Here is a 27,872-nt window from a genome sequence, read left to right as displayed (position 1 = left end):
GAAGAGGGGAACAAAGACAAGAAGTTCAACGTCATTTTCCAGAAGTGAAAGTGTGAGAGAGCAGCAGCAGAGCTGCAGTCGAGTCCTGTTTGTCTCTAAAAGAAGATTCACTGGAGTCCATCAGGTTTCTCTCAGCAACAGTGGTGAGTGCAGCTGATCACACTTCCTGTTTCTACACAAATCTTCACTCTGTTCACTTCATCAGTGTCGTGTTTTTAATAAAACATCAGTAGTAGTGAGCAAGCTTCTTTATTTTAACGTGGCTCACATCCATGCCTGTAAACATAACCTGCCGCTGCTTCTACGACACAGTATATATCACAATTTGGTTTAGACAGTGTGGTGTTTTTTTTTTTTTTTTTACACACACACACACACACACACACACACACACACACACACACACACACACACACACACGAGTTGTCATCACACTGTCCTTCCGATGGTCCCATTGTCTTTTGAGTGTACAGTAAACTCCTCCGATTTCTCCTTAATATCAGTCCATCTTCAGTTTTCACATTGTATGATCTTGGGTTTACCTCCTCCAGTACAGTTGCTCTCTTTGTCCAGATGTTTGCATCTTCCACTCTGACTGCTTCATTGGGTGGGAGTGGTTTTAGACTTTTTGAGGACTTGTCAAAGTTGACCTTTTGTCTCTTCTGCAACTGTTTCATTTTGTCTCTCACTTGTTTGTGTTTCCTGGTTGTTGTGTAAGGAAGAGTGGTCCGTAGTTTTCTTCCCATTAATATTTCTGCTGGTGACTTGCCATGCTCCAGTGGTGATGCTCTGTAGCTCAGTAGTGCCAAATAAGGATCTGCCTTACTATCTTGTGCTTTCTTTTGTAACTGTTTCACAATGTGCTCACCTTTCTCTGCTTTCCCATTGGACTGTGGATGCAGGGGGCTTGAGGTCACGTTTAAAGTCATATTCCTGAGCAAATAGTTGGGATTCTCTACAACTATAGCAAGGTCCATTGTCACTATGAACAATCTGTGGTATCCCATGTCTAGCAAATATTGATTTCATGTGCGTTATGACACAAGTAGCTGACATGTTGGACAATAATGCCATCTCTGGATAGTTTGACAAGTAATCAATAACCAGCAGGTAGTTTTTTCCTCCCAGGTGGAGAATGTCTGTTCCCACTTTCTGCCATGGTTCCTCCGGTATGTCTGTTATGGTCAGAGGCTCTTTTGGTTGTTTGGCCTGGTGTTTGATACACGTATCACAAGTTGAAACCATTTTCTCAATGTCTGGATTTATACCTGGCCAATAGACTGCTGTTCTGGCTCTCCGTTTGCATTTCTCTATGCCTAGATGTCCCTCATGCAGTCTTTTCAGGATGTCTCCTCTAAGTGAGTGTGGAATTACTACTCTGTTTTGTCTTAGCAGAAGTCCATTCACAACACTTAGTTCTGCTCTTATGTTGTAGTATGTTTTGCATTCACCTCTTGGCCATTTCCCATTCAACAGTGTTATAACTCTTTGCAGACTAGAGTCCTTTTGTGTTTCAGCCTTGATCTGATGTGATTTTCTGTCTGACTTAGGAAGTGGCTCTGCTACCAGGTTTACATGTATATTTACATCCATCTCTGTGGAGCTTTGCTCTTTGTTTGGGGTTGTGGCACTAGAGAGCGCATCTGCTAACACAATGTGTTTACCTGGTGTGTAGATCAAGTTGAAATCATAGCGCTGTAGCTTCATCATCAATCTTTGAATGCGTGGAGACATTTCACTTAAGTTTTTCTTGATTATGGCTATCAATGGCTTGTGGTCAGTCTCTGCCACAAATGTTGGCAAACCATAGACATAGGTGTGGAACTTTTCAAATCCAAAAACAAGCCCCAATGTCTCTTTTTCTATTTGGGCGTAGCGAGATTCTGTCTCTGTCATTGCTCTTGAGGCGTTTGCCACTGGCCTCCAGTAGTCTCCATAAGCCTGCAACAACACCGCGCCAATCCCGGCCTTCGATGCATCTGTTGACACTTTTGTTTTTCTTTTTGGATCAAAATACGCCCAAACTGGCTCTGTTGTAAGTGTCTTTTTCAGTTGTTGCCACTCGTTTTCCAGTTCTTTATTCCATCTGAACTCGCAGCTATTGTGTAGAAGCTGTCTCAGGTGCACTGTTTTGGCCGCCAGGCTTGGGATGAATTTTCCAATAAAGTTAACCATTCCTAGGATTCTCAACACACCTTTTTTATCTTCAGGACGTGGCATTTCCAGTATAGCTCGTAGTTTTTCCTTGTCTGGCTTGATGCCTTCAGCTGTCAGCTTGTCACCGAGAAAGGTAATGTCACCCACGCCAAACTGACATTTTGCTCTGTTCAGTTTAAGTCCATAACGTTTCACTCTTTCCAAAACCTTTGCTAGTCTCTCACTGTGCTGCTGTAGTGTGGATCCCCACAAAATGATGTCGTCCATATAAACTCTGACTCCCTCGATTCCTTCGATCATATACTCCATGGTCCTGTGGAATATCTCAGGAGCTGAAGAAATTCCAAAAGGCATTCTCAAGAAGCAGTAACGTCCAAATGGCGTGTTGAACGTGCAGTATTTTGTACTGTCCTCATGAAGCTTGAGTTGCCAAAATCCTTGAGACGCATCTAGTTTGCTAAAACATTTTGCACCAGCCATTTCACTTGTTATTTCTTCTCATGTAGGTATCTGGTAATGCTCTCTTTGTATGTTGGCATTTAAATCTTTCGGATCCATGCAAACTCTAAGAGCGCCGGTTGGTTTTTTAATGCACACCATGGAATTAACCCATTCAGTAGGTTCTTCAACTTTTCTTATAACTTCCAGTGCCTCCATCCGCTCTAGTTCCTCTTTAAGCTTGTCTTTAAGAGCAGCTGGAACACGTCGAGGTGCATGAACCACAGGCTGAGCTCCTTCTTTCAGCTTTATCTTGTAGGTGAAGGGTAAGACTCCAAACTCCTTGAATATGTCTGGGTACAGATCCACTATTTCTTTCACACTTTTGGGCTCAGAGCTGTTTATGCTGTATACCTGTCTGACTAGGCCGAGTCTCTCACATGCTTTATCTCCCAACAGAGATTCATGTCCCTCCGGCACAATGATAAACATCAGACTGTGATATTTTCCTTTTACTTGTACCCTGAGCCTGCATTTACCTTTGGTTTTGATTGGTTCTCCATTATATGCTTGGAGTAAACTGTTATTTTGGAATATGTGTGGTTTCATTTTCATTGCTTTCACATCCAGCTCATTAGCCTTGGCTCCTCTGTCCAGTTTGAAAGTTACCAGGGCTCCATTCACTGGTAACGTCTCTGTCCATTTGTCCTGCTTCACTGTACTGACTGCAGGTTAGTCCATGGGTGTATCGTGCTGCATTACCATTCCCACAAAAAACGTGTCACTGGGAGCAGTTTCTTCTACTGTGTGTACTCTTTCTTTTTGCTTATTCTTTGAAAAACATTGCTTGGCAAAATGGTTTTGTCCATTGCATTTTTTGCATATTTTACCATAAGCTGGGCATTGTTTCCTTCCATGTTTTGTGCCACATCTTTTGCACAAGAACGTGTCTTTTGATTCTTTCTGTTCTTTTTTGTAAGTGCGCCCTGCCTGCCGTGTATTTACTGCAGCTACAGCTGTGCTTTCCGTGTCTGTTTCCCTCGGCGACCCGCTGAAGGTTTTTGCATGTTGTATTGCGAGCTCGCTGGCATGACATACTTTCACAGCACTTGCTAGAGTCAGATCCGCCTCCCACAGAAGCCTCTCTCTTATCTTTGTATCTTTTATTCCAAATACGATCTGATCTCTTATCATAGATTCTTGCAGCTGTCCAAAATTGCATGTTCTTGCCTTTAACTTGAGGTCAGTCAGAAACGTATCATAACTCTCTGAAGGCTGTTGTATACGTGACCGAAAGAGATACCTCTCAAATGTTTCATTCTTTTTGGGCGAACAGTGTTCATCAAACTTTCTCACTACTTCATCAAACTTTTCTTTGTCTTGTGCAGTTGCGAACACAAACATGTTATATACTTCCACCGCTTGTGGACCTGCTATGGTAAGAAGCAGTGCAATCTTCCGTGTATCAGGCTTACTATCTAGGGCGACAGCTTGCAGGTATAGCATAAACTGCTGTTTAAAAGTTCGCCACTCACAGTCCACATTTCCGTTCCAGTTGACAGCATCTGGCGGCTTAACACTGTCCATGATGACCTGCTTTACTGGTTCACTCCTGGTACCATGTCGTGTTTTTAATAAAACATCAGTAGTAGTGAGCAAGCTTCTTTATTTTAACGTGGCTCACATCCATGCATGTAAACATAACCTGCCGCTGCTTCTATAACACAGTATATATCACAATTTGGTTTAGACAGCCCCCTAGTGGTGAAGCTGAACTAACCCACATAACTCCTATTAGGGGTGGGTTTTAAAAATCCATTCATCGATTAAAATCGATTCTGGCTTGGATAACGTGAAATCGATTCATTAAAATCCTGAATCGATTTTTTAATATAAATTTATTTTGCCCGAAACGCCAGAATCTCAGGTGAAACCTCACAAAATTTCAACAACCACCAAACAGCTAAGACAGTAAATGAGAGCAGGTGCACGGATTCTGCACAAGGACGTAAACACACAGCGCGGACCCGCGGATCAGAATCAGTGAGATGTCGCCTTTCTCACCCGACGGGCGCTGCAGCTTTAAGCGGCTGCGCGCGCTCCCGTGGACGGCAATCACTTTCTGGCAGACAATCACTTTTTGGCACAACAACGGCACGGACACGGTCGGGGCTGAAAGCCGACAGCTCGCTGATTCTGATCTGTCGGCAGGTCCGCGCTTTGTGTTCACGCCCTTTTTGTGCTGATTCTAAAGCTGTTAGTTTGATCTCTCTCCAAACAATATTGACTGAACCAGCAGCAAAAGAAGATCCAAACTACGCTTCACATAAACATCGTCATGAAATCACTCTGACTTTTACTGTTTTGCTTCCACCACGATAAAAATCACACTTCATGCACAGCTCTCGCTCTCTCTCTCTCTCTCTCTCTCTTTCTGTACTTCAAGAACAGTTTCCCGTCTAAAAATCTGTTTTCTGCATTATTCGCTTGCTTGTTACGCACAAGTCTACCGTTGTTTACAGCGCTGTCGGCCGCTGTTTTTTTCCTTTTACTTACTTCCGAAAAGAAAACCTAATTTCTGCCGTTCAATACTGAACAAATTTAAACTTTTTAAAATTATGCAAAATGCAAAACGCTTAGCCATGTCTCTAATAAAACCGCTGTAACTCAGAGGTAATGTTCATATGTTGATTAATGGTTTTCTTTCGTTTTTGATGTACTGCAAAATATTTTTTATAAAATCCCAGGCCAGGAAAACCACCTTCATGTTTTTCTGTGTTTTATCTTCAGCTACTTTGACACAAAGGCATCTGCTGTGACCTCACACCTTTGATAAAGTCTTGCGTGTGTCAGCTTCCTTTTTATAGATACAAAAATATGTAAATGTACTGATCTGAATTATAATATTTCTGACTGTCAAAATTTCCCAGATTCAAATCGAATTTAATTGAATCGAATCCAATCGAATCGAATTGAATCGAATCGTGGATCGAATCGATTCGGGACCTTGTGAATCGGAAACGAATCGATTCTAGAAATCAGTGACGATACCCAGCCCTAACTCCTATCAACACAATCAGGGCTCTAGAGTGCCACCTCATTTCTCCATGGTGCGACTTAGGCTGTGTCCACACTAGCCCGGGTGTTCTGGGAATCTATCCTTCCTCACAAAACATCCTACCTGTTGTTTCTGCGCAAACGCTGCACATGCACCTAACACAATCCCCAAATTTACATCATTTTTTTAACCCATTGTGAATATTTCTTATGGTTATGGTTAAGTTTAGGGTTATGATTAGGGTTAGGGGTTGGATTAGTCAGAAGTCGCCGGCAAATTATTATACGGGTAGGACGATTTGCCAAAGTAGGACGGTTTCTCAGAACACCGGATAGATTTCAAAAACAGCATTTTCGTCTAGAAAAGTGTCCGCGTCCACACTAGCGTTTTCAGTCGTTTTCACAGAGTTGTGCGTCCACATTAAAACGGCCGAAAACGCTTACCTTCCAGTCCTGCACATGCATGAAACGCAAGATGATTCGACTTGTCTCATTTCTGTCTGCCGCTTATTTACTTTCCGGCTCTTTGAAACGTCGCGGCAAAAGATGGAGGAAAAGCACTGAGTTTTTTAAATGGACTAACAGTGAGGTGGAGTTGTTGCTGCCAGTAACACAAAAGTACAAAGTTGCAAAAGCAAGTGAGAATTGAAGAATTTTAAGAAAAGCTATGTGGAGCATTTACAGACTGATATTAATCTTTAATAGGGCTGTCAAAACTGCTGCTGTATAATGCTCTCCACTATCTTTGTTTAATTGGTCACATGACTGCATCACATGACTAACATGCATCATCGTTTTAGAAAGTCTCTGTTTTCACTGTTCACACTGTGACGCAAACGCACCGTCTCCAAATGTTTCGTTTTCAAAATGTTTTCCTTGGAGAAAACTCTCAGTGTGGACGGGAGGCCAAAACAGAGAGGAAACAGTGCTTTTTCAAACAAAAATGCATTAGTGTGGACGTAGCCTAAACAAATGCTAGGTCACACCGGTATGACCAGAAATGCGACCAAAAAGAAAATCTCTGCAACTCTGAAAGTCTCTGTGTGGTCAACAACACATTATGCCCATATCGAGGGCTAAACCAATCAGAGAGAGGGCAGAACCTCTCTGATTGGCCGTGGTCCAGATGTTCCTGCAGGCCTACGTGTGTACGTTTGAAAGCGCAGGCGGATAGAGAGAGGTGAGCAGCCTGATAGGAGTGGATGTAGCTGTGGGTAATGAGAAAAGATGAAACAAACGATTGATAACTTTTTCGTTAAGGCCAGTGCTCTGACACGGAGCCATCAACCTCTCAGTGTCTTAACAGTCGAAGAAGCTATTGAAGAATCTTGTTCTGTGTGTGATGCTGCTGTCCGCTCTGTTGTGTCTGAGATTGTATGTACAGCTTTGTATGTGCAGGTCCATGGAGGCAAGTTTTGTTCCTATAATCCTCTCCGCAGACTTTATGACTCTTTGCAGAGCCTTCCTCTCTGTCTGTGTAGTGTTTCCATACCAGACAGTGATGCCTGCGGTGAGGATGCTCTCTATCAGTCCTCTGTAGGCCTGGGTGAGAGGGTGGTGGTTCATGCCAGCTTTCCTGAGCAGCCTAATGAAATAAAGCCTTTGCTGGGCTTTTTTCACAGTTGCTGTGGTGTTGAGAGTCCAGCTCAGGTCTGATGTAACCTGCAGTCCCAGGTAGGGCTGGGCCATATCATACCGTTCACGGTAATACCGGTGTAATTTTGGGCAACGATAGGAAAATGAAATATCGCGATAGAATATGGGTAAAACGCGCATGCGTAGTGCCTATGTTTACATACGCACATGGCGGTGACGCAGAATGAGAAGAGCGAAAGTGGATCGTTGAATGAAACGGATGAACCAGAATTGGTTTGTAAAAATGTTGCAACTTCAGTGGTGTGGAACTGGTTTAGCTTTCGTCCGTCAGATACACATGTGGCAGCACGAGATGGAAATAAAGTAAATACTCTTCAGTTTTAAAAAGACAACGCCACCCTGGGAATTTCACCCAGAGAATACTGGAAGTAACACTAAATCACCAAAAAGGCACTTAGGTTCGCTATACTCAGTACAGAGACGAGGTTCAATGATAAACAAGTTGACAATTTATTAATAATTATTTAAAACACCGTATAAAAGCACAATCATAAATATCCATGTACAAATATGCTTAAAAAGGTATTCAGAGCTGAGGCTTACCAGTGGAGGGGCAGGGATGACACAAACCAACTAAAAAGAAAACACACCAAGACACAAGTGCAGCACACTATCACACACTCACACTAATAAACTAAACAAGGCAGGTGTGTACACGCAAAGGATCCCACCACCAAGGCACCCTAGTCTCCTCCACGTCGGTGCTCCGCATCTGAATAAAAGAAACAAAGGAAATTTTAATATATTACAACAAAACTAATATGTAGCGCTGGGGTATAACCCAACTGCAGGACCACACTGGTGATCTACAGCTAGAAAAAGGGCCTCCCACCAGTGGCGTAACAAAAATCCAAACTACAAATCAAAAACATTAAAACATACAATCTGGATGAAGCTCTAAAATCAGGAGCAAACGGAATCGCCGTATTGCTCCAACTTGCCGTCTGCACGACTACAAGTTAACGGTCAATCAATATGCACGCCAGCTGACTCCCATAACCGGCGGGCATATGGCCGCTGTCCACGCCGACGTCCACTGTAAAAGCTGGCAGCAGCAGGGAAAGAAATCTCGCAACGGGAACAGACGGTAAAAGCACAGCAAAGCAAAGCAAAGCAAAACAGCAGTACTTCAGTTCGCGTAGCTTGGCGTAAAACTAAGGCCCACACTTCCAAGTAAGCCGCGTCATAAAACGTGAGCAGAATGGCTCAGAGGAGGCTTCCACAGCTACGACCAGCCGCGATGGAGGCTTCAGAAGCGTAACCCGCAAATAATCTCGGCAACACCAAAGGGAAGTCAGGTGACCAAAAAGGAGATCACAGGTAAGCGATCCAGGGACACTCAAATGGCCACTATTTATACTAGCGCCCCCTAATGCGCCAGGCTGAAAGTGGGTTGGACCGAGGGATAACATTCATCCTGCCACACACAACAAAGCACTATTTTTGGTAGAGCATGCTAGCGGGCCGTCGTTATTACCGTGTTGTTTGGAAAATACGGCACACTTAAAATCAATCCTTTGATTTTTCTGAAAATCGACAGTGTCCCTTATAATCCCGTGTGTGAATTCTGGTTGTGTTTACTGACCTCGAAACGATTTTATGTGGTACACGGCGCTCAAAAATCTGTCAAATGTTTCAGTACAACTTTGCTAAGTCCACTGTGACACCAGGGGGTAAATGGCCGGTATTTGTATAGCGCTTTACTAGTCCCTAAGGACCCCAAAGCGCTTTACACATCCAGTCATCCACCCATACTGGTGATGGCAAGCTACATTGTAGCCACAGCCACCCTGGGGCGCACTGACAGAGGCGAGGCTGCCGGACACTGGCGCCACCGGGCCCTCTGACCACCACCAGTAGGCAACAGATGAACTGTCTTGCCCAAGGACACAACGACCGAGACTGTCTAAGCCGGGGCTCGAACCGGCAACCTTCCGATAACAAGGCGAACTCCCAACTCTTGAGCCACAATTGATCATGATTTAAAGTGAATTTTGAATCAAATGTTTCTTTTCTTACTCCCTCAGAGTGCAGACATGTCTGCTGCCAGCAATCTGCGATCTGAAGATCAGTTTCTGTGCTCCATCTGTCTGGATGTGTTCACTGATCCAGTCACTGCACCATGTGGACACAACTTCTGCAAAACCTGCATCAGTCAGCACTGGGACATGAATCAGAGCTGTCAGTGTCCCATGTGTAAAGAGACTTTCTACACTAGACCTCAGCTGAGGGTCAACACCTTCATCTCTGAGATGGTTGCTCAGTTCAGACGTGAAGCTCAGCAGAAAGCCAGCAGCAGCAACTCAGAGCAACAAGCTGCCAAACCAGGAGAAGTTCCCTGTGACGTCTGCACTGGAACCAGACTGAAGGCCCTGAAGTCCTGCCTGGTGTGTCAGACCTCCTACTGTCAGACTCACCTGGAGCCTCATCTGACAGTGAAACGTCTGAAAAGACATCAGCTGATTGATGCTGTGGAGAACCTGGAAGACAGGATGTGTACGAAGCACGATAAACTTCTGGAGCTGTTCTGTAAGACCGACCAGACATGTGTCTGCATGCTCTGCTCTGTTTTAGACCACAAGAACCACGAGTTTGTTCCTCTGAGAGAAGAATATGAAGGAAAGAAGGCAGAGCTGGAGAAGACAGAGGCTGAGATTCAGCAGATGATCCAGAAGAGACGACTGAAGATTCAGGAGATCACAGAGTCGGTGAAGATGAGTAAAGATGCTGCAGACAGACAGAAAGCAGAAGGTGTTCAGGTCTTCACTGCTCTGATGGAGTCTGTTGAGAGACGCCTGAAGGAGCTTGTGAAGGAGATCGAAGACAAACAGGAAACTACAGAGAAACAGGCTGAAGGTCTCATCAAAGATCTGGAACAGGAAATCTCTGAGCTGATGGAGAGAAGCTCTGAGGTGGAGCAGCTCTCACGCTCTGAAGACCACCTCCACCTCCTCCAAAGCTTCTCCTCCCTGAAAGCTGCTCCACCCACCAAGGGCTGGACAGAGGTCAGAGTTCATCCACCATCATATGAGGATACTGTGGGGAGAGCTGTGGCTCAGCTGGAGGAAACAGTCTGGAAACCCATGAAGAAGAAGCTGTTTGAGGCTGAGCTGCAGAGGGTCCAGCAGTATGAGGTGGATGTGACTCTGGATCCTGATACAGCACATCCTGAACTCATCCTGTCTGATGATAGAAAACAAGTGTATCATAGTGATGTGAGGAATAAACTTCCAGACAACCCAGAGAGATTTTCTCTGTGTGTTTGTGGTTTAGGAGAGCAGAGTTTCTCTTCAGGCAGATTTTACTTTGAGGTTCAGGTTAAAGGAAAGACTGACTGGACTTTAGGAGTGACCACAGAGTCGATCAACAGGAAAGGATTCATCACACTGAGTCCTCAGGATGGTTTCTGGACTGTGTGGCTGAGAAATGGAAATGAGTACGAAGCTCTTGATGACCCTTCAGTTGATCTCTGTGTTCATCCTGGTCCTGAGAAGGTGGGGGTGTTTGTGGATTATGAGGAGGGTCTGGTCTCCTTTTATGATGTAGGTGCTGCAGCTCTGATCTACTCCTTTACTGGCTGCTCCTTCACTCACAAACTCCACCCATACTTCGATCCCAGTTTGAATGATGGAGGTAAAAACTCTGCACCTCTGATCATCTGTCCTGTCAATCAAACTGAGTCAATCAACGACTGAGTTTATTTGATGAACTGATTGATTTTTCTTGAAGGGAACAAATGAACATATTGAGTGTAAATCCTCTACAGTCTCCATGTTTCTATAGAATCTGATCATCAGGACTCTGATTCACACTTTGATTCTCATGGAGTTTGATTTGAACAGAAGAAAAGTTGAATCAGGAAATGTTCCCACTGAGGGAGACTCGAGCTGAAGAGCAAATATCAGAGAATAAATGTTTATCAGTTAACTTAGACCAAAACTTCTGGTCTCATATTTGCTTAAAAACCTTTCATCTAATTAGAAACCCCAGTCTTCAATTAATTCAATACAAAATACTACATAGAGTACACTATACAGGTCATCGGATGTTCAAGATGGGCTTTACGTCTACCAACAACTGCTCACACTGCCAAACCAATTCACCGGACAATTATATCCACGCTCTTTGGTTCTGTCCACCAGTTCAGAAGTTTTGGCGCGAGATATGTGAAGACTTATCAAAGTGTCTGAAATGTAACATTCCAACTTCCCCTTTAGTGTGTTTGTTGGGCAGCTTAGATAATGTCACTACGGAAAAGAATATAGCCCATATGGTTTTCACTGCACTATGCATAGCTAAGAAAACAGTCCTCATGAACTGGAAAAATAAAAATAATCTTAATTCTAACCAATATAGAAATTATCTATTAGATTACATTAGTCTTGATACAGCCTCTGCCACCACATCAGATCAATTGCTCTGGGCTCCTTTGATCAGCTCCATCACCTAGTGGGGGTGGGGGGTCATAGTTTGGTCCCGCCTTCACTATTGTGATGGGTGTGGGGGTAGGGACAGGCTTAGGGCATCGGGGGGTTCCCCAGGAGCATCTTCCTTGGGGGGCTCAACCCGGGGTAGCGGTCATGGCCAATTAAGGGCTCTGTTGGCTCTTGGGTGACGGTTTCCTAGTGGCTGCGTGCAGCAGGGCTAGGGGAGGGTCTGTGCTGACGGACGTGGGTTACTGACCTGGTAGCCTGGCTGCCCCTGCGTGGGTCCGGGACGGGCGTGAGGTTCTGGGGGCGCTCCGTCTCTGGGCTGGGGCCCTGGCCGGGCCTCAGGGGCTTGGGTCCTGGTTGGTGTGTTGCCGGGGTTGTGGGCGGGTGGGTGTATGGGGGCCCGGCCCTGGCGCAGGGTGCCGCTGGTGCATCGAGCCACCTGGGGGGCTCTTCAACTGGTGGGGGAGGTTGTCACATCTTGCAGGAGCTTTCCTCTCTTCAGGAACTCTCTCTGCAGGAGGGGGAGATACAGGAGAGGTGGAGGAAGAGCTCAGCCTGGGCGTCTATTGTCTTGTGTAGTCTGGAAGATGAGTGGATGATGGGGTGGGTGCAGTTTTCTCTGTGGTGGGGTCAGGTGGACTGTCCCGGGCTCTGTGGGCCGGGCGGCGCTGCCGCACTGGGCCCCGGTCCGGATGGGCCTGGGCCCCCCTTTCCCTGGCGGGTTGTAGAGTATGGGGGTGCCTACTGGGTCAGCGGGGGAGCTGGCCCCAGGGAGGGGTCACTTGCCCCTCCCTTCCTTCCCTCCCATCTCCAGCTGCCTCCCTCTTCCCGCTCCACCACAATCACCAACACATGCAGGGCCTTGGGGTAGGGGTGTGTCACCAGGGTGCAGAGGAGGCATCCCCCCCCCTCTGTCCCCTTCTGGCTGCCTCTGCCTCAATTTTTTCCCACAACTTAGACATTCACATTACTCACACTCTCATTACACATACATATAGGATCTTGGGGGTGGGCACGCCACACAGAATCCAAATTACCATCAGACTGTACACCTCACCTCTGGCGTCGTTGCCCACCTCTCAATTTTAAATACACATAGACATTGAGGGCTAGCAGGAGGGGCTATGCGCTTACCTGCTGCTCTGGCAGGTAGCTCCATGCCCTCCTGGGTTTTAAATGCACCTTAGAACACACATGCATCAACACTACATATGAGCGGGTGGAGGGAGGTTTGGAGTCTTCACGCACCTCCATTCTCTGCGGCCTGCTGGAGCGGGGGGGCTAGGAGGAGGAGTTGGCCGTCCGACTGGGGTCTGGAATGTGGGGCCTCCCTGCTGCTGCGGAGTTGGGGCGGTCTGCTTCTCCCCACCGCAGGGAAAAGGGTAACACCACCTGGGTCTGGGTGCAGTTTCCCCCTCCAGGGGCAAGGGTACCCAGACCCGGTTCTTAGAGTACGCTTGGGGAGTGTGATTGTGTGTACAGCGTCTCTTTATGTCTGTCTCCACGTTGGTTGAGTGTGGAATATAATTGCTTATGAGAGCATGAGGGTGGGAATGGATGTTTGTATCTGTGTGTGCCTGTATGTCTGTGTATATATGTCAGGTTGGGTATCAGACGTCACCTCTCTGGGGACATCTCAGGCCCTCCAAGGTTTGGAGGCCTATCTCCCCCCACCACTTCCCCTGCCGGTGGCAGACGCCCTCAGACATCGGTGCGTTGGTGGTTCTCTGTGTCCGGGGGTGGGCGCCCAGGTACACACTGGCTCACTCCTTGGCGGCTGCTTATCGGGGCCTGGAGCCTGGGGCTCGCTCGGGCCACTTCAGAGGCGGGGTGCGCTCGGCCTCTCGGCCCAGGGCTCGGTCACTCAGGCACAGCTGGCTGCCGGCGGAGCTCACGGGCATGTCACTGCAACCCCCCCTGACTTCTGCTCCGCAGCTGCTGAGTGACCCCTCATCTGGGACTCTCCTCAGCTCTTTCTGGGATAGTGGCGCGGCTGCCCCTCTGTTGGTCTTCCTTGGTCTCTTGTGTTCTGGGGGCCTCTGGACGTCTGGAGTTTTGATCTCCTCCATACCTGCGTCATGCCCTGGAGGACGGGGCAGTGGCCCCCCACACCCTCTAGCAGATCATTACATGAAGGAACCTTTTAAAAAGAAAACAAGCGCGTCCATGCTCACAGGTGTACACACGGGTGATCACACACAAACTACACCCTTTTTGGCTCTTACCTCAAAGCACACTGTGCGCTGTCGATCTTACGTGCTGCACCATAATGTTTAATATTTAGTATTTACTGTCATATTCCCATATATCATTGTGATGTTGTTTATTACTCTCGTTTTCTTCTGCTTGCTTTCTTCTTTCTTTCTCAACAGGTGATCCAGGTGATCGATATATGTATTTTTTGTCTGCTTATTCTGTTGGTTTTTGTTTTTTGCCCTTTTTCCCCGTCCCTCTTCCCCGCTGTTTTTCTTTCCCTCTTTCTTTCTCCCCTTTCCTTCCCCCAGTCAAGTCTGTCCCGTATTCAGCAAGTGAAAATAAAATAAACAATAAAAGGTGAATCAAATGGACCATTACGGCAAGGCTGGGATGGTCCATTTGGTAAAGTAAATCCGTTGGGCATCTTTCTTCGCCTTTAGACAATAATTCTGATGGCAAAAGAACCAAACGGGACAGGTTAAAAAAAAAGAAAAAAAATAGAAAAAGCAACACATCATCTGCATACAGACTGAGTTGATGTTCTACATTCTTAATTACTACAGCCTGTCTAAATGCTGGTTCGATAAAAACTGCAAACAGTGAAGGAGAGAGTGAGCATCCCTGCCTGGTGCCACTCAGGAGACAGAAGTTTGAGAATGTTTGGTCATTTGGCCTCAGACAAGCTGTTGCTTTCTCTCTTGCTGTGAGTTTTTTAGTGGCACCGGAGCAGAGAGTGGACAGTGGACTGGTGATTTTTGCCTGAGCAAAGATAGAAAGACAGAGACTAAAACACAACCATTGTGTGTTGGGTCCTTGTTACAATAATCAACATTTATTTATAAGTCATATCTTGGATTTGGTCTGCTGTTCTGATGTTACCCCCACTCATTGTTTCCCCAATCCGATCATATGTTTATTTCTTTTAATGTAATGCAACAGCTTCCAAAACCTGTGACATCACATTTAGAAAAATCAGTAATATTAATCTTCCTGATCTTTCATCTCCCATTTATGACCTTCCATTTATTCACAGCTCCTCATCCTCTGATGAACTCGTTTCTTATTATAATGTCAACGTTCATAACCTTCTTAACATATTTGCTCCACTTAAACACCGAACTGTCTCATTTTCCCATTCAGCACTGTGGTTTACACGTAACATGCACCATATCAAAGCTAAAGGATGCCAACTGGAACGTCTGTTCAAGAAAACCGGACTCACCATACATAAAGAAATGTATAAGTATCATATCTTGTTGTATAAGGACTGCATTGCTTCAGCCAAATCCGCATACTATTCTGGCTTAGTCAGTTCTAGTGAAGGTAACTCCAGGTCTCTCTTTTCTTTGTTTAGTAAAATCACAAAACCTCTGGACTCATTCTCCTCTCATATGGACTCTGCTGACTTTTGCAACTCTCTTACATCTTTTTTCACTCTTATAATCTCTGACATCCACCAACAACTTACCTCTGTAGGAACTTCTAACCTTGAAGTAGACTTTCTGTTTCCCTCACTGTCTTCCTGTCATTCATTTTCAAATTTACTCCTACCTGATGTATCAAAACTTATTCAAAAATCTAATTTATCCACTGGTCAGCTCGACCTTCTTCCCACTGTGTTAGTTAAAGCCTGTCTTCCCTCATTGGCTCCTCTCATAACTTGTTAGGGTGCCTGGGTCGTTGACCCAGGGTTTTGTTTATTATATTATTGAAATTGATTTTGATATTATTTATCATTTCTAGTCTTTAGTTTCTTTGTTAGATTTCTGTCTTATGGTTTATGTCTCTGTGTCCCCTGTCAGCTGTATCCCCTTGTCAAGTTCGCGTCTCTGTGTTATGTTTCCTGTTTTACTTTGAAAGTCTGTGTCTCATGTTAATGCGTCTGGTTTTGCTTCCTTTGTCTCATCAGCCCTGATTTGTCCCAGCTGTGTTTCCCTCCTGTCTCTCATCTGCTTGCTTGCCTGCCTCGCAGTTTTGTAACATAACTAATATTATCCATTCACACTGGAATTGTTCCTTCATCTTTGAAAACTCCTTTTGTCATTCCAATTCTCTCAAAGCCTGGGGCAGATCCCAATAACTTTTATAATCTTCGCCCAATATCAAACTTCCCCTTTATTTCAAAACTCCTTGAGAAAGTTGTTGCCTCCCAGCTTCACTCATAGCTCAGTGACCATAATCTCTACGAACAATTTCAGTCTGGTTTCCGCCCCAATCATAGCACAGAAACTGCTCTGTTAAGGATTACTAATGACCTTCTGATGGCAGCTGATTCTGGTCTTTTAACCATTCTAATCCTTCTTGATTTTAGTGCGGCATTTGATTGCATTTCTCATAATATCCTCCTGAACATTAGCATCCATTTGCATTAGTCATACCCCCCTTGCCTGGTTCACCTCCTATCTCTCAGACCACACTTAGTTTATCCAAATTAAATTCTGCTCTTCAAGTTTCTTTACTGTTTCTGCTGGTGTGCCCCAGGGTTCAGTATTAGGGCCTCTTTTATTCATTATCTACATGCTCCCTCTTGGCCATACATTCCGAAAATATAATATCAGTTTTCATTGTTATGATGATGACATCCAGCTCTACATTTCCTCCAAACCTAGTTCATCACTTCCACTCTCGAACTGTCTTATGGAGATTAGATCATGGTTCTCCTCCAATCTTAACAGTAATAAAACAGAAGTTTTACTCGCTTTCACAGCCTCCATCTTAACCAGATCTCACAGTTTCTCCATTAATATTGAAAATTCCCACATCCTTCCTTCCCCGCAGGTGAAGAGTTTGGGTGTTTCAGATTTCAGTCTCACATTAATTACATAACCCGGTCTGCATACTTTCCACTTACATAACATACTTGTCTATAGTCCTATTACTTCGGGGATTATTTATTGCAACACCATCTTATTTGGTCTCCCCAATAAGTCCCACCAAAAACGTCTTCAGAATTCTGAAGCTCGGGTCGTAACTCGTACTCCTTTAAGAGACCATATTACCCCAATTCTTCAACAGCTTCACTGGTTGCCCATAGAAGCTAGGATGCATTTTTATGGTGTATCCTACATCTTAGTTCTCATGTTTAAGTGCATCCACAATCTTGCCCCTCCTTGTATCTGTCATCTGCTTCATATCGCCACTGTTTCCTGCTTTCTCAGATCTTCATCTGCCATTAATCTAGATGTTCCTTTTGCTCGTCTTCTCAATATGGGGAACAGAGCTTTCAGTCACTCTGCTCCTCAGCACTGGAACTCACTTCCTTCAGTATTAACCCTCTCGAGGCAGGCGTTGCCGATTTGCAACAGTTAAAAACTAACAACCTGATTACCCCACATACATATTTTATGAGGGGTTTTTTTTTGATAATTTTCCCCAAATATGAGATTTTTCCTGTTACTAAAACTTAATTTGAGCCTGAGAGGGTTAAGAAATATAGATTCCCTACCCTTATTCACTTCATCCACTTATCTCCAAGGCCGAGGTCAGAAGCCGGGTCTGGCCCGGCGCTGGATAAATAGCTGCAGGTGTTAGGAGGCCTGGGTCGTTGACCCAGGGTTTTTGAGTTTGTTATATTATTTATAATTTCTAGTCTTTGGTTTCTTTGAGTTCTGTCTTATGGTTTTTGTCTCTGTCGTCTCTAGTTGCTCTGTCTCCCCTGTCAGCTGTATCCCCTTGTCTAGTTCGCGTCTCTGTGTATCCTTAGTTGCTATATCCCCGTGTCCAGTCAGTCTGTGTCTGTAAGTTCAGTCTGTGTTGTGTTTCCTGTTTTACTTTGAAGGTCTCTGTCTTTTCTCAGTGTGTTCAGTTTACGCTTCTTTGTCTCGTTAGTCCTGATTTGCCCCAGCTGTGTTTCCCTCCTGTTGCCCATTCCCTGATTACTCCCTCTGCGTATTTAAGCCCTGTGTTTTCCTGTGCTCTCTGTCGCGTTCTACCGTTTACTTAGCTGTGTGTTCTGTTAGTCCTCTGGTTTAAGTTTATTTTGATTTTTTCCAGTCATGTTATGTTACCCCTTTTTGAGTTCAGTATTAAAGCTGTTTTGAGTTCACCTTTGGTCTCCGGAGTCTGCACCTTGGGTCCTATTCCTGTCTGCACACAGCCTGCACCTAACAGCAGGGCAGGATGGCTGGGTCTACATCGGCTTACTTCTCACCAATTACCCACCCCTGTTGCTTGTCATGTGTTTCATGGTGTTGTGATGTCGACATTTATGTGCTCTCTGTGCAGAGGAGTTTCGAGATTGATAAAAATGTCCGGGTTTTCCTATATTCCGACAGAAGACCCATGTGTGATGTCATCCCCAAACAGCTGCTTTGTGAGCACTTGTTCTGCTCTCACAGACAGGACAGACAGCGCACAGCAACGAGTCTAATGATGTTTGAAAGATCCCAAAGCGTAAGTCCTTCTTTCAGATGAACTGCAAAAGAAATTTCCCTCCTACCGACCATAGCTGGACTGGCCATGGGGCATTCCGGGCATTTGCCCATTGGGCCGATGGTGATTTTTTGTTTTTATGGGCCGATGATTTTTTTTGTTGTTGTTGTTTTTGTAACGGTATAAACAATGAAAGGTGGTGGATTGGCCAGATGCTGGCTGATGCGTAAAAATAACTCAGTTGTTTGGTAGTGCTCCTTCAATCATAAAACTGATCAATGATCAGCTGATCGGCTTTTCTCTCTTGTTTGTTTATTGCCCACTTTGCGCTAGAAAGAGGAGACCAGCGGATAAACAACAGCAGCACGTTTAAGCTTGATCAGCTGTTGTTAGAATGTATTTAATATTAATTGCTAGTATCAGCTGATGTTTGCTGGAGCCACAGCTGTAAACGCTGCTGGTCATGATATCGGTTTGGATATGTGGTGAGAGGGAAACATGAAGATGAAACCAGGAGATGTCCTTACTGACTCATCAGAGCTGAACAGGTGATGGAGAAACAGGTTTACCTTTTAGGTGACATGAATAAGTTGAAGGGAAGTTATGAACTCTTTCTGAGAGACAAATAACACCAAGATCCTTTCTTTATGTAGCTGACAGCTGGTAACTGTGCAGGGGCGGGTCTAGCAAAGTTTTGCCAGGGGGACCAGGTAGGGCATTAACAGGGAAAGGGGGGCACAAAGAAATACATGGCATTGTAAACTGGAGATGCAGATCGAAGTAAAGAATTTGAGTTGAAAGCATTCTTCTCATTCTGTTCACTGTCTGTCAAACTGGATAATCTAAGTCAAGTTCACATCTAGTGAGGACAGAAGTTGGCAGAATTCATATTTGGTGGTAGTCTGCCATTTTCCTCAATTTCCTGCAACATTCTGTGGTGTGAGAATTGTCCAGAATCATTTGTAGAAAGCCGACTCGACCTGGAGCCTTATTATTGGGCATACTTATCAGGGCTTCCTGGAGTTCACCTCGTGTCAGCAGCAAATCCAGTGCCGTTGCTTGACTGTCTAGCAATTTTGATCAATTTCGTATTTAGATGGGTTTATTTGTGGTGAGTGCAAAATTTCATAGATATCCCTAATAATGTTGTTTATTCTTTTAGGGTCATATATTATGTTCCCAGATAAATAAACAGCACATATAGTTGTTTTTTCCCTATTTATGTTTAACTGGTTAGCTAGGAATCAACCGGATTTGTTACCGTGTTCAACATTTTGCAAGAGAAGTCTTTGTACTAAGAACTGAGTTTTAACAATTTTATTTACTCCCAAGAATCGATTCTGTTCATGTTGACGTAGCGTTTTCAGTAGGAGAAACTTTTCGTCTCTCATCTGAGTGACTTCTTCGGTCTCAGCTGACTGCCGGTTTCCCCAACCCTATGAACAGCACATTTGCATAATGACTGAAACAAAACATTTCTCCCACAAAACGCTGCGTCCAGATGAACAGAATCAACTTTTGGGGATTTACTTACCTTGATGATTGAGCATGCATCAAGACATAATTTGATTTAATTCTAGTTTTGTTTTAAATATCTTGTTTAGTATTTTCTGTTCTTGGTGGTGCACGTAGGTTTCTTGCCCTGCTTCCCTGCTTTCCAGAGTACAGATGCTAATGTTCCAGGAAGGTCATTATAGTCTAAATATAAAGTTCACTTTTAAAAAAAAAAAAGTTTCACGGACAGGTTTCGACATCTGGGATTCACACTGTGGACAAACAGCTGTTACACTCACCTCTGACACTGAGTATCACTGATTTCTGTAGCAGCATGAGTCCATCCTTGTTGTAGATGGTGCAGGTGTAGACTCCACGGTCAGTGAGGTGGAGATCCTTCAGGGTCAGACTGAGGTCTTTAGTGTTCAGTGGATCTTTGTTCATCTCTGTGCGACCTCTGTAATCCTGGTCCTGTTTATCTGGCTGACTGTTTCCACTCTCATACACGTGGACCTTCATTTGTTGTGGTTCAGTGAGAGCCCACTCCACTCTGACATCCTGAGGAAGGTCAGGTGTGGTCTTAAAGGGCAGCAGGGCAGACTCCTCTCCTTCGGTCACTACCAACACCTCCACCCACTCTGGAGGAGGAACTGAGAGAAAAAGTGAAACACAGTCCAATCCTACTTTATTTATAAAGCACTTTAAAATACCCAGCACAGGACCAAAGTGCTGTACATAAAATAAGTTAAAAACAATAGAATAACAGAAAACAGCAAAAGTAAATAAAACACACAATACATAAAAATTAAAACAGCGCTATATTAAAAAAAGAAAACAAGATAAAACCGCATAGAATCAATTAAAACAACTAAAATGAAACTAAAAAATAAAAACCAACATCTCACGTGGTGTCAAAGGCCAGGGTGAAGAGGTGGGTTTTCAGGAGTGACTTAAAAACAGGTAGTGAGTAGGGATGGGTATCGTTTAGGTTTTATCCGATACCGGTGCCAAACCGGTACTTTTGAAACGGTGCCGGTGCAAGTTTCCTGCAGTTTCTGAGGAATATTACAGTCAATCTGGATCAGAATTGGCCCACAGGTACAGTAGGTGTCCCACAGGAGAAATCTGTCAAACGTTGGACCTCAACTACTCAGGATGATTTTTAATGAATTTTTGAAATTGACATAATTCTATTGTATTGACTGTAATGCATACAATACAAGTTTCCTGTAATTTCTGAGGAATATTACAGTCAATCTGGATGAAACTTGGAACAGATGTACAGTAGGTGTCCCAGAGGAGAAATCTGTGGAAATTTGGACATCAACTATCAAGAATGATTTGTAATGAATTTTTTGACATCAACCAGACTGTCCCGCTTTAGGCTGTCCCAAAGCAATTTATGCACGTGCGTGCATGTCTGAGTCCGCTCGCGTGCATGTGTGAGTACGTGCGCAAGTGTACTTGTGCGCGGATCTATGCTTGACCCTCACTTGACCGCGGTTCTAAAAGAACGTACGTACCTGGGCCCGCCTACTATCCTTGGAAACGTAAAATGATTGGCTAGAATCTGAAGTGTATCACATCTCAGGGAAAAAAAAAGCACCGAAGTAAAGCACTGAAATGTGCGCTGCTTTTCGGTCTGGTTACTACCGTTTATGTCAGAACAGGATACCGGTACCCATCCCTACTAGTGATGAGGAGGCCTGTCTAATCTCTAAAGGAAGATTGTTTCACAGTTTTGGAGCTGCTACAGCAAAAGCACGATCTTCTCTAAGTTTACGCACAGTCCTGGGTACATTCAGGAGCAGTGATCAGCTGACCTGAGAGAGCGGGTGGGTGCATAAGGCTGTAGCAGCTCAGAGGAGTGATGGTAAATTTGATTCTTTTTACTAAATCAAGTTTCAATGAGTCACTCACCAAAGTGAATCGGGTTTCTTGAGTCATTTGAGTCACTGAGTCAGTTGACCAGAGAGTGCAAAAATGTATATTTTCACTCAAACTTAATTTGTTTCTCTTTTAATGTAAATCCTACTGCTAAGATGAATGATTGTAAAAGAAAACAACTATTTTCTTTAGAGCAAAAAAAGAGCAAAAAAAATTCTAAAGGGATCATTTATTTATTTTTATTTTATTTTATTGGTATTTTCCTTAAATGTGTCATATATTTTGTGTATATATTTTCTCATCTAAATGTCCACTGAGCTGTGAGCCAGGGGGCGGTAAAGTGCTTTAACATTAGTTGCCAACCAAGAAGAAGAAGCTGTGATCCAGGAGGGAGGGGGTGAGTGAGTGAGTCAGTGATTCGTTCAACTCGTTTGAGCTGTGAGCCAGGAGGTAAGGGGTTCGTGAGTCCTGAGTGATTGGCTTATGCTATGATTCAGCACAGTTTATCATTGAATTTTAAAAAGTTAACAGACATCCAAGACTCAATGTCATCTAGACACTGAAGTAATAGCTGTGTGGAGTATGTGCCTTTTTTCTTTAGAGGGATATAGATCTGACAGTTATCAGCATAAAAGTGGAATGCAATGCTGTGCTTTCTCAGTACAGAACCAAGAGGAAGCAGATATAAAGAGAAGAGGAGGGGGCCTGTGGGACACCACACAAGAGCGTAGCAGAGACATGGTCACAGAGACTGACACAGAAAGTTCACCCTGCCAAGTAGCACCTGAACCACTCCAGTGCTCCAAACAAATAAGTAAAATGTCATGATCCACTGTATCAAAAGCAGCTGTCAAATCTAAAAGAACAACACAGTTCCCAGCATCAGCAGCTAAAAATATGTCATTAAAAACTTTTAAAAGGGGTGATTCAGTGCTATGAAAGGGTTTAAAACCAGATTGGAAAACCTCTAAAACTTTACTTTACCAGGAAGGTCATTAATTGGCTGTAAACTACCTTTTCAAGAATTTTGGAAAGAAAAGGTAGTTTAGAGGTAGGCCTGTAATTTGGAAGAACCGTAGGATCAAGAGCAGGTTTTTTAATCGGGGGTTTGACTACTGCATGTTTAAAATCTTTAGGGACAACACCTGACATCAGCTCAAGAACCAAAGGTCCAACTGTTGGTAACACTTCTTTTAAGAGTTTACAGACAGACGTCAGTGAGTGTGATCCTCCATCATCTCCTCTGCTGTGTAACTAGCAGCTCTTCACTCCTGTTTTCAGTTTTTCTGTGGACAACCAGCTGTTACACTCACCTCTGACAGCGAGAGTCACTGATTTCTGTAGCAGCACGTTTCCATCCTTGTTGTAGACGGTGCAGGTGTAGAATCCACTGTCAGTGAGGTAGAAGTCTTTCAGGGTCAGACTGAAGTCTCCAGTTCTCAGCGGATCTTCCTTCATCTCTGTGCGACCTCTGTAGCCCTGGTCTTGTTTATGTGGCTGATTGTTTCCTCTCTCATACACGTGGACCGTCATGAGTTTGGGTTGAGTGCGAGTCCACTCCACTGTGACGTCCTCAGAAAGGTCAGGTGTAGTTTTAAAGGGCAGCAGGACAGACTTCACCCCCTGTGTCACCTCCACAAACTCGCTTTGAGGAACTGAGAGAAAAAAGCAAAACACAAGACAGACAGACATCAATGAGTTTGATCTTCTCTGTGGAAACACACACACACACACACACACACACACAGATATATACCTTCACTCTGCTTCATCCTTTTATGTTCAAAATACACACAGAGACCACAGAGAAGAGTCAGGAGAAGAAGAGTACCCAGGACACCTGAGAGGACTTTGGGCCAGACTGGAGGAGCTTCTGTAATACAAACATGGGAGAGGTTGTTTGAGTTCTCTGTTGTACGCACTGCTCACCATCCTCTGTTTGGACTGTCTTTTTGTATGTTTTCTGTTTACAGAGTTTTGATTTTGGACCACAGTCAGTAGTTAGAGCCGGCTCTTTTTAGTGATCCGAGCTGAAAGAGACGGTTCTCTAAAAAGAGCTGGAATTCCCATTGTTAGAGTGAATCGTTAAATGTTTGTCATTTTTATGCTTACCATCCATTTCTACATTGTTTAACTGTGGGATGAAAGGAATTCCACAGACCCCTCCCCAGATTCTCGGGGTTCTGGATGAGGGGCTGGAATGTTTATTGCAGATACATCCTATCTGGAAGATCTACTTCCTTTGATGTAAGCTTCCTGCGTTTACGACCCTTTGGTCAGCAGGAGGTCACACACACACACACACACACACACACACACATTCCTACTTACATATAGAAATTCACACATATACATACAAAGCCTTGTCTTAGAACTATGTGGGCGTTACTTCTTGTGTGAACTGTCTCTCAATAAAAGGCAGCAGGAGGAGGCCATCGTCGGGGTCATTTTCGTGTGAGACACAGACGATACCTCCCTTGCAAGTGAAAACGATCGACCGCTGTTGCCTTGTTTTTCTTTCACGGGAATAAGTCTCTAGAATTAGCGGGGTCTGAGTTTAGACCCAACACCCATCACTACAGAGAACAGCTTTCTTGGTGTGATAATAGATGGTAAAATAAATAAATCATATACATAGCAAAGTTTCAAGAAGTGCTTCAATACTGAGTACACATTCTGGAGCACAAACCACTCCACAACCTCTATTGTTCACTGCTTTTACCGTATTTGCATTAGTGTGCAGAGGTTTGAGGCAATACTTATAAATGTTCACTTTAATCAATCTTCATGTTGCACGATGTTATATGCATTAGTTAATGTACACTGCACAGCTTACAAGCAGAGATTATTTGGTCATTTGCACAACTCGGTAAAGGAAGTGGTTCGTTATGACAATTGTGTGTAAATTGTGAGGGAGGCAACACATCTGTGTGTGTGCAGTGAAGCAGGTGGAACAGACCTAAGTGAAGACCTGAAGCAACGTCCCAGCATGACTTAGGTTAAAAAGAGGTACAAAAATGTGTTTTTTACACAGTACAAGGAGGAGGTAGGGCTTTATGGGGTGTATCACCCACTGTTTTTACACTGTGTGTGAACACATATGTTTATATGTCTGTAAATATCTTTATCTATTGGAGTGAGCTCTATCAACAGAACTGACCTGTGACCTTCAGCTGGACTTCAGTCCGGCTCAGCTCTTGTCCTTGCTTGCGGGCGGTGCAGGTGTAGGTTCCACTGTCAGAGACTGTGGGGTTCCTCAGAGTAAGGCTGAGGTCTCCAGTCTGCAGAGCGTCGGCTCTCATTGATGTTCGGTTGGTGTAACGATCATTTTGAAGAGAAAGATCATCACCACTCTTCACACGTCCATGAACCATTGGCCTCGTCAGTTCCTCTTGGTCCCACACTGCTGCTGTGGAGCTCATGGAAACATTAACTGGTACCTGACAGGGCAGCAGGACAGACTCAACCCCCTGCTCTACTTCCAGCCCTGAGGCATGCTGGGAAACTGAGGAGAGAAACATGAAGAGGTGAGTGCTGTGAATGTAGATATTGGTTATGAACTTTGATGTTTTTATGATTGATCTCTCTCCTGTACTTTAAAAGTCACATTTATTTACACAGCCTAATTACATCACACAGGGGTCACAGTTCAAGTGATTGCTGTCAGTGGGAGCGTGCAGCTGCTTAAAGCTGTAGCACCTAGAATACTTACGTAGACAGCTACTTCCATGCAACTGATATAACGTGCAACAAAACATATTTATACCTTTGTTATTAGGCAAAGTTATGCATTCATGGAACTTTAAGCTTTCTTGTAACCAAATTATGATGATTGTCTGAAGTTTATTTGCAGTGTATAGCACAAGCAGCACGATGTTATAATTAATACCTACAGGTTTAGTATATCTACTCTCATTGTTCATACTGGTTATAAGTCTGAATAATTTGTAGGTAAAACAATAAAAACCGATTGTGCCAGTTTCCCCATGACTCTTTCTTTGTTTTTGAGAATAACGACTGACAACATCCATTTTCAAGCTACCAAAAAGTGTTTGCTGCATATAACTTGTGGCAGAAATACTGTTTGTACTTCATACTTGCTGGATATCATTCAGGAGGGTTATATGTGACACATTATACTGCAAACTTAAAGTGAGCTTTTCGTGGACAATCCAAAGAAACTCAAATGTCCAAAATGTTGTAATTCACAAAATGAGACCAAAACAGGAGTAATGGCCTAATTTAATCAGGTGGGAGGAGCTCCGCTTAAAAAAATCAGGGAGTGTAAGTAATGGTGGTTCATTTCCCGCCTACAACAAGAGAGAGCCTAGTGGTACGCGTACCACAGATTGAGAACCCATCCAGAATCAAAGGTATCGTTCTCTGGTATGTATCAACACGACAATTTGTCCCACAGAGCTGCCACTCACTGAATCTTTCTGTCTTTGGGACTATTCTGTTGGGTGATGTTTGTGTGAAAATCAAAGAAACAAAGAGAAACTGGCTTCTTTTTTCTACTATAACTGTGTTTACAGGCCAATCCACTGTTTATCTGTCTTACACACTTGACCAAACAACAAATACAAAATTAAACAAAAAGTTAAAAATCAAAATGTATCTTCTGGGGACATAAAAAAAAAGTTAAGTGCGAGTTGGCCCATCTCAAATAAATGAATAATCCAAAAAGTAGCTATGCTAATGCTGAAACAAAGAAGAAAAGAAAGTAAAATATTCCCTCCAAACAAAACTTATAAATTCTAAATGCACAAATCAGTCCGTGCATGATTGCATGGCTCTGCCATCAAAAAGTCACCTGCATGAATATATCGCCTATCGTCATTTATTAGATTGATGAGTTCATATCATGTCTGTGTGACTCCACATGTTTAAACTCTGACTGTGATCAGTTTAGTTTATTATACATGAACATGCACAGCAGCTCCTGGGAGACACAAGTTGTATATAAAACACAAACAGATGTGTTTCATCTGGAAAAGCTGCCTCAGATTAACAGGTGAGTGAAACAGATGTATAGGATGAACTGCTACCTGCTGACAAACACGTGAATACTTCTGCTTTAAAATGCATTTCTTTGTTATTTTCTGTTTAAACCGTGACACATGCCTGTGCTGTCACATTGTTTTACCTGCTGAGAGAGAGAGAGAGACAGGCTGCTGCTACAACATTAAAGGTGTGTGACTGATGTACTGGCTGATATTTCAACATGTATGATGGATGATTAATGAAATAACTGCACATAACAAATGTCACAGAAAACTGTATGTCTGATGTATCTGAGAGAAAAACTGATATCAGGAGTATGTTTGATTTTTAAATCATTCATTAATTGTATAAGTTTGAAAAATCATTGTTCTTACTTTTGTGTTCGGAAAAGTCATTTTACAGTTTTTATTTGCGTAAAATTACAGGTTAAAAGTTACTTCTGTACTTTCAATGAAGACTTATTTACCCAAAATAAAAACACTTTGGCCAGATACGCTTGAAATTCATTGTGATGAAGGTTTAATATAACTCAGAGCTAAAATCACAACAATAAAGTAGCTTCTAACAGAACAAGCCTCGGTTCAATCCCCAAATTCCAGCAGACAGCTCTGATGTTTTCCACAGACTTACTGAGGCATTATCCTCTCCGAAGAATAGAAGGCGTGGCTGTGGGGAAGTACGGGTGACGTCAGTACATACAGCACGAGCGACACAGCGGCAAATGGACCATAAAGTTTGCTTTTAAAGATTTAATCTGCAGTAATAACAATAATAACAATAATGATGATGACGACAGCGGCTTCTGTGACATAACTGTAGTAACTGCACTTATAGTTTTTAAAGCCTCCATGAAGGCCGCACAGTGAGAGGGTTTATGTACGAGTAGCAGCTGACCACACAGAATGACGTCACACACGTTACTGTGGTGGTGTTTAAACACGTGCTCACAGCTGTCCGTGCGCGCGCACTCAGAGGATCAGAGAGGCCTTCTTACCGAAAACGAGGAGCAGAAACATCAGCATCTTTAAACAGTCCCGTTACAGCTGATCCTCACCGAACCACCGACACAGGAACCACCGACAGCTCTCAGATCCGTTACTCTGCTGAAGGCGGCGCAGAAAGTCTCCTCCCTGCTGGACAGGAAACACTGACAAGGGGCGTTTCTCAGCACCAAGCTGC

The 27,872-nt window shown here is 43.8% G+C and overlaps 2 protein-coding genes across 2 annotated transcripts; one reads left to right on the top strand and one right to left on the bottom strand.

The window, feature by feature from the left end:
* On the top strand, window positions 1–11,293 carry LOC109201603 (E3 ubiquitin-protein ligase TRIM39-like). The gene is made up of 2 exons (XM_019357367.2): window positions 1–143; window positions 9,336–11,293. Exon 2 carries the CDS (start codon window positions 9,345–9,347, stop codon window positions 11,001–11,003), a length of 1,659 nt encoding a protein of 552 aa, XP_019212912.1. The 5' UTR covers window positions 1–143; window positions 9,336–9,344; the 3' UTR covers window positions 11,004–11,293.
* On the bottom strand, window positions 7,735–27,784 carry LOC109201607 (uncharacterized). The gene is made up of 6 exons (XM_019357376.1): window positions 27,688–27,784; window positions 24,850–25,194; window positions 23,446–23,562; window positions 23,003–23,344; window positions 20,102–20,452; window positions 7,735–8,020 (listed from the first exon to the last, which is right to left on the bottom strand). Exons 1-6 carry the CDS (start codon window positions 27,713–27,715, stop codon window positions 7,992–7,994), a joined length of 1,212 nt encoding a protein of 403 aa, XP_019212921.1. The 5' UTR covers window positions 27,716–27,784; the 3' UTR covers window positions 7,735–7,991.
* Window positions 27,785–27,872: the final 88 nt, after the last annotated feature.

Source organism: Oreochromis niloticus, linkage group LG3 (genome assembly GCF_001858045.2).
Source record: "Oreochromis niloticus isolate F11D_XX linkage group LG3, O_niloticus_UMD_NMBU, whole genome shotgun sequence".
NCBI lineage: Eukaryota > Metazoa > Chordata > Actinopteri > Cichliformes > Cichlidae > Oreochromis > Oreochromis niloticus.
The sequence above is the reverse complement of the archived record's forward strand: the minus strand, read 5'-3'. Positions and strand labels throughout refer to the sequence as shown.

Excerpts from the sequence above, each read along its gene's own strand:
- LOC109201603 (XM_019357367.2), top strand. The coding sequence starts at position 9,345 with ATGTCTGCTGCCAGCAATCTGCGATCTGAAGATCAGTTTCTGTGCTCC.
- LOC109201607 (XM_019357376.1), bottom strand. The coding sequence starts at position 27,715 with ATGCTGATGTTTCTGCTCCTCGTTTTCG. Across the intron at positions 23,563-24,849 it reads AGTCCAGCTGAAGGTCACAG|AAGCTCCTCCAGTCTGGCCC; the intron begins GTCAGTTCTGTT and ends TTTGTATTACAG. Across the intron at positions 8,021-20,101 it reads AGTGATACTCAGTGTCAGAG|ATGCGGAGCACCGACGTGGA; the intron begins GTGAGTGTAACA and ends TCTTTTATTCAG.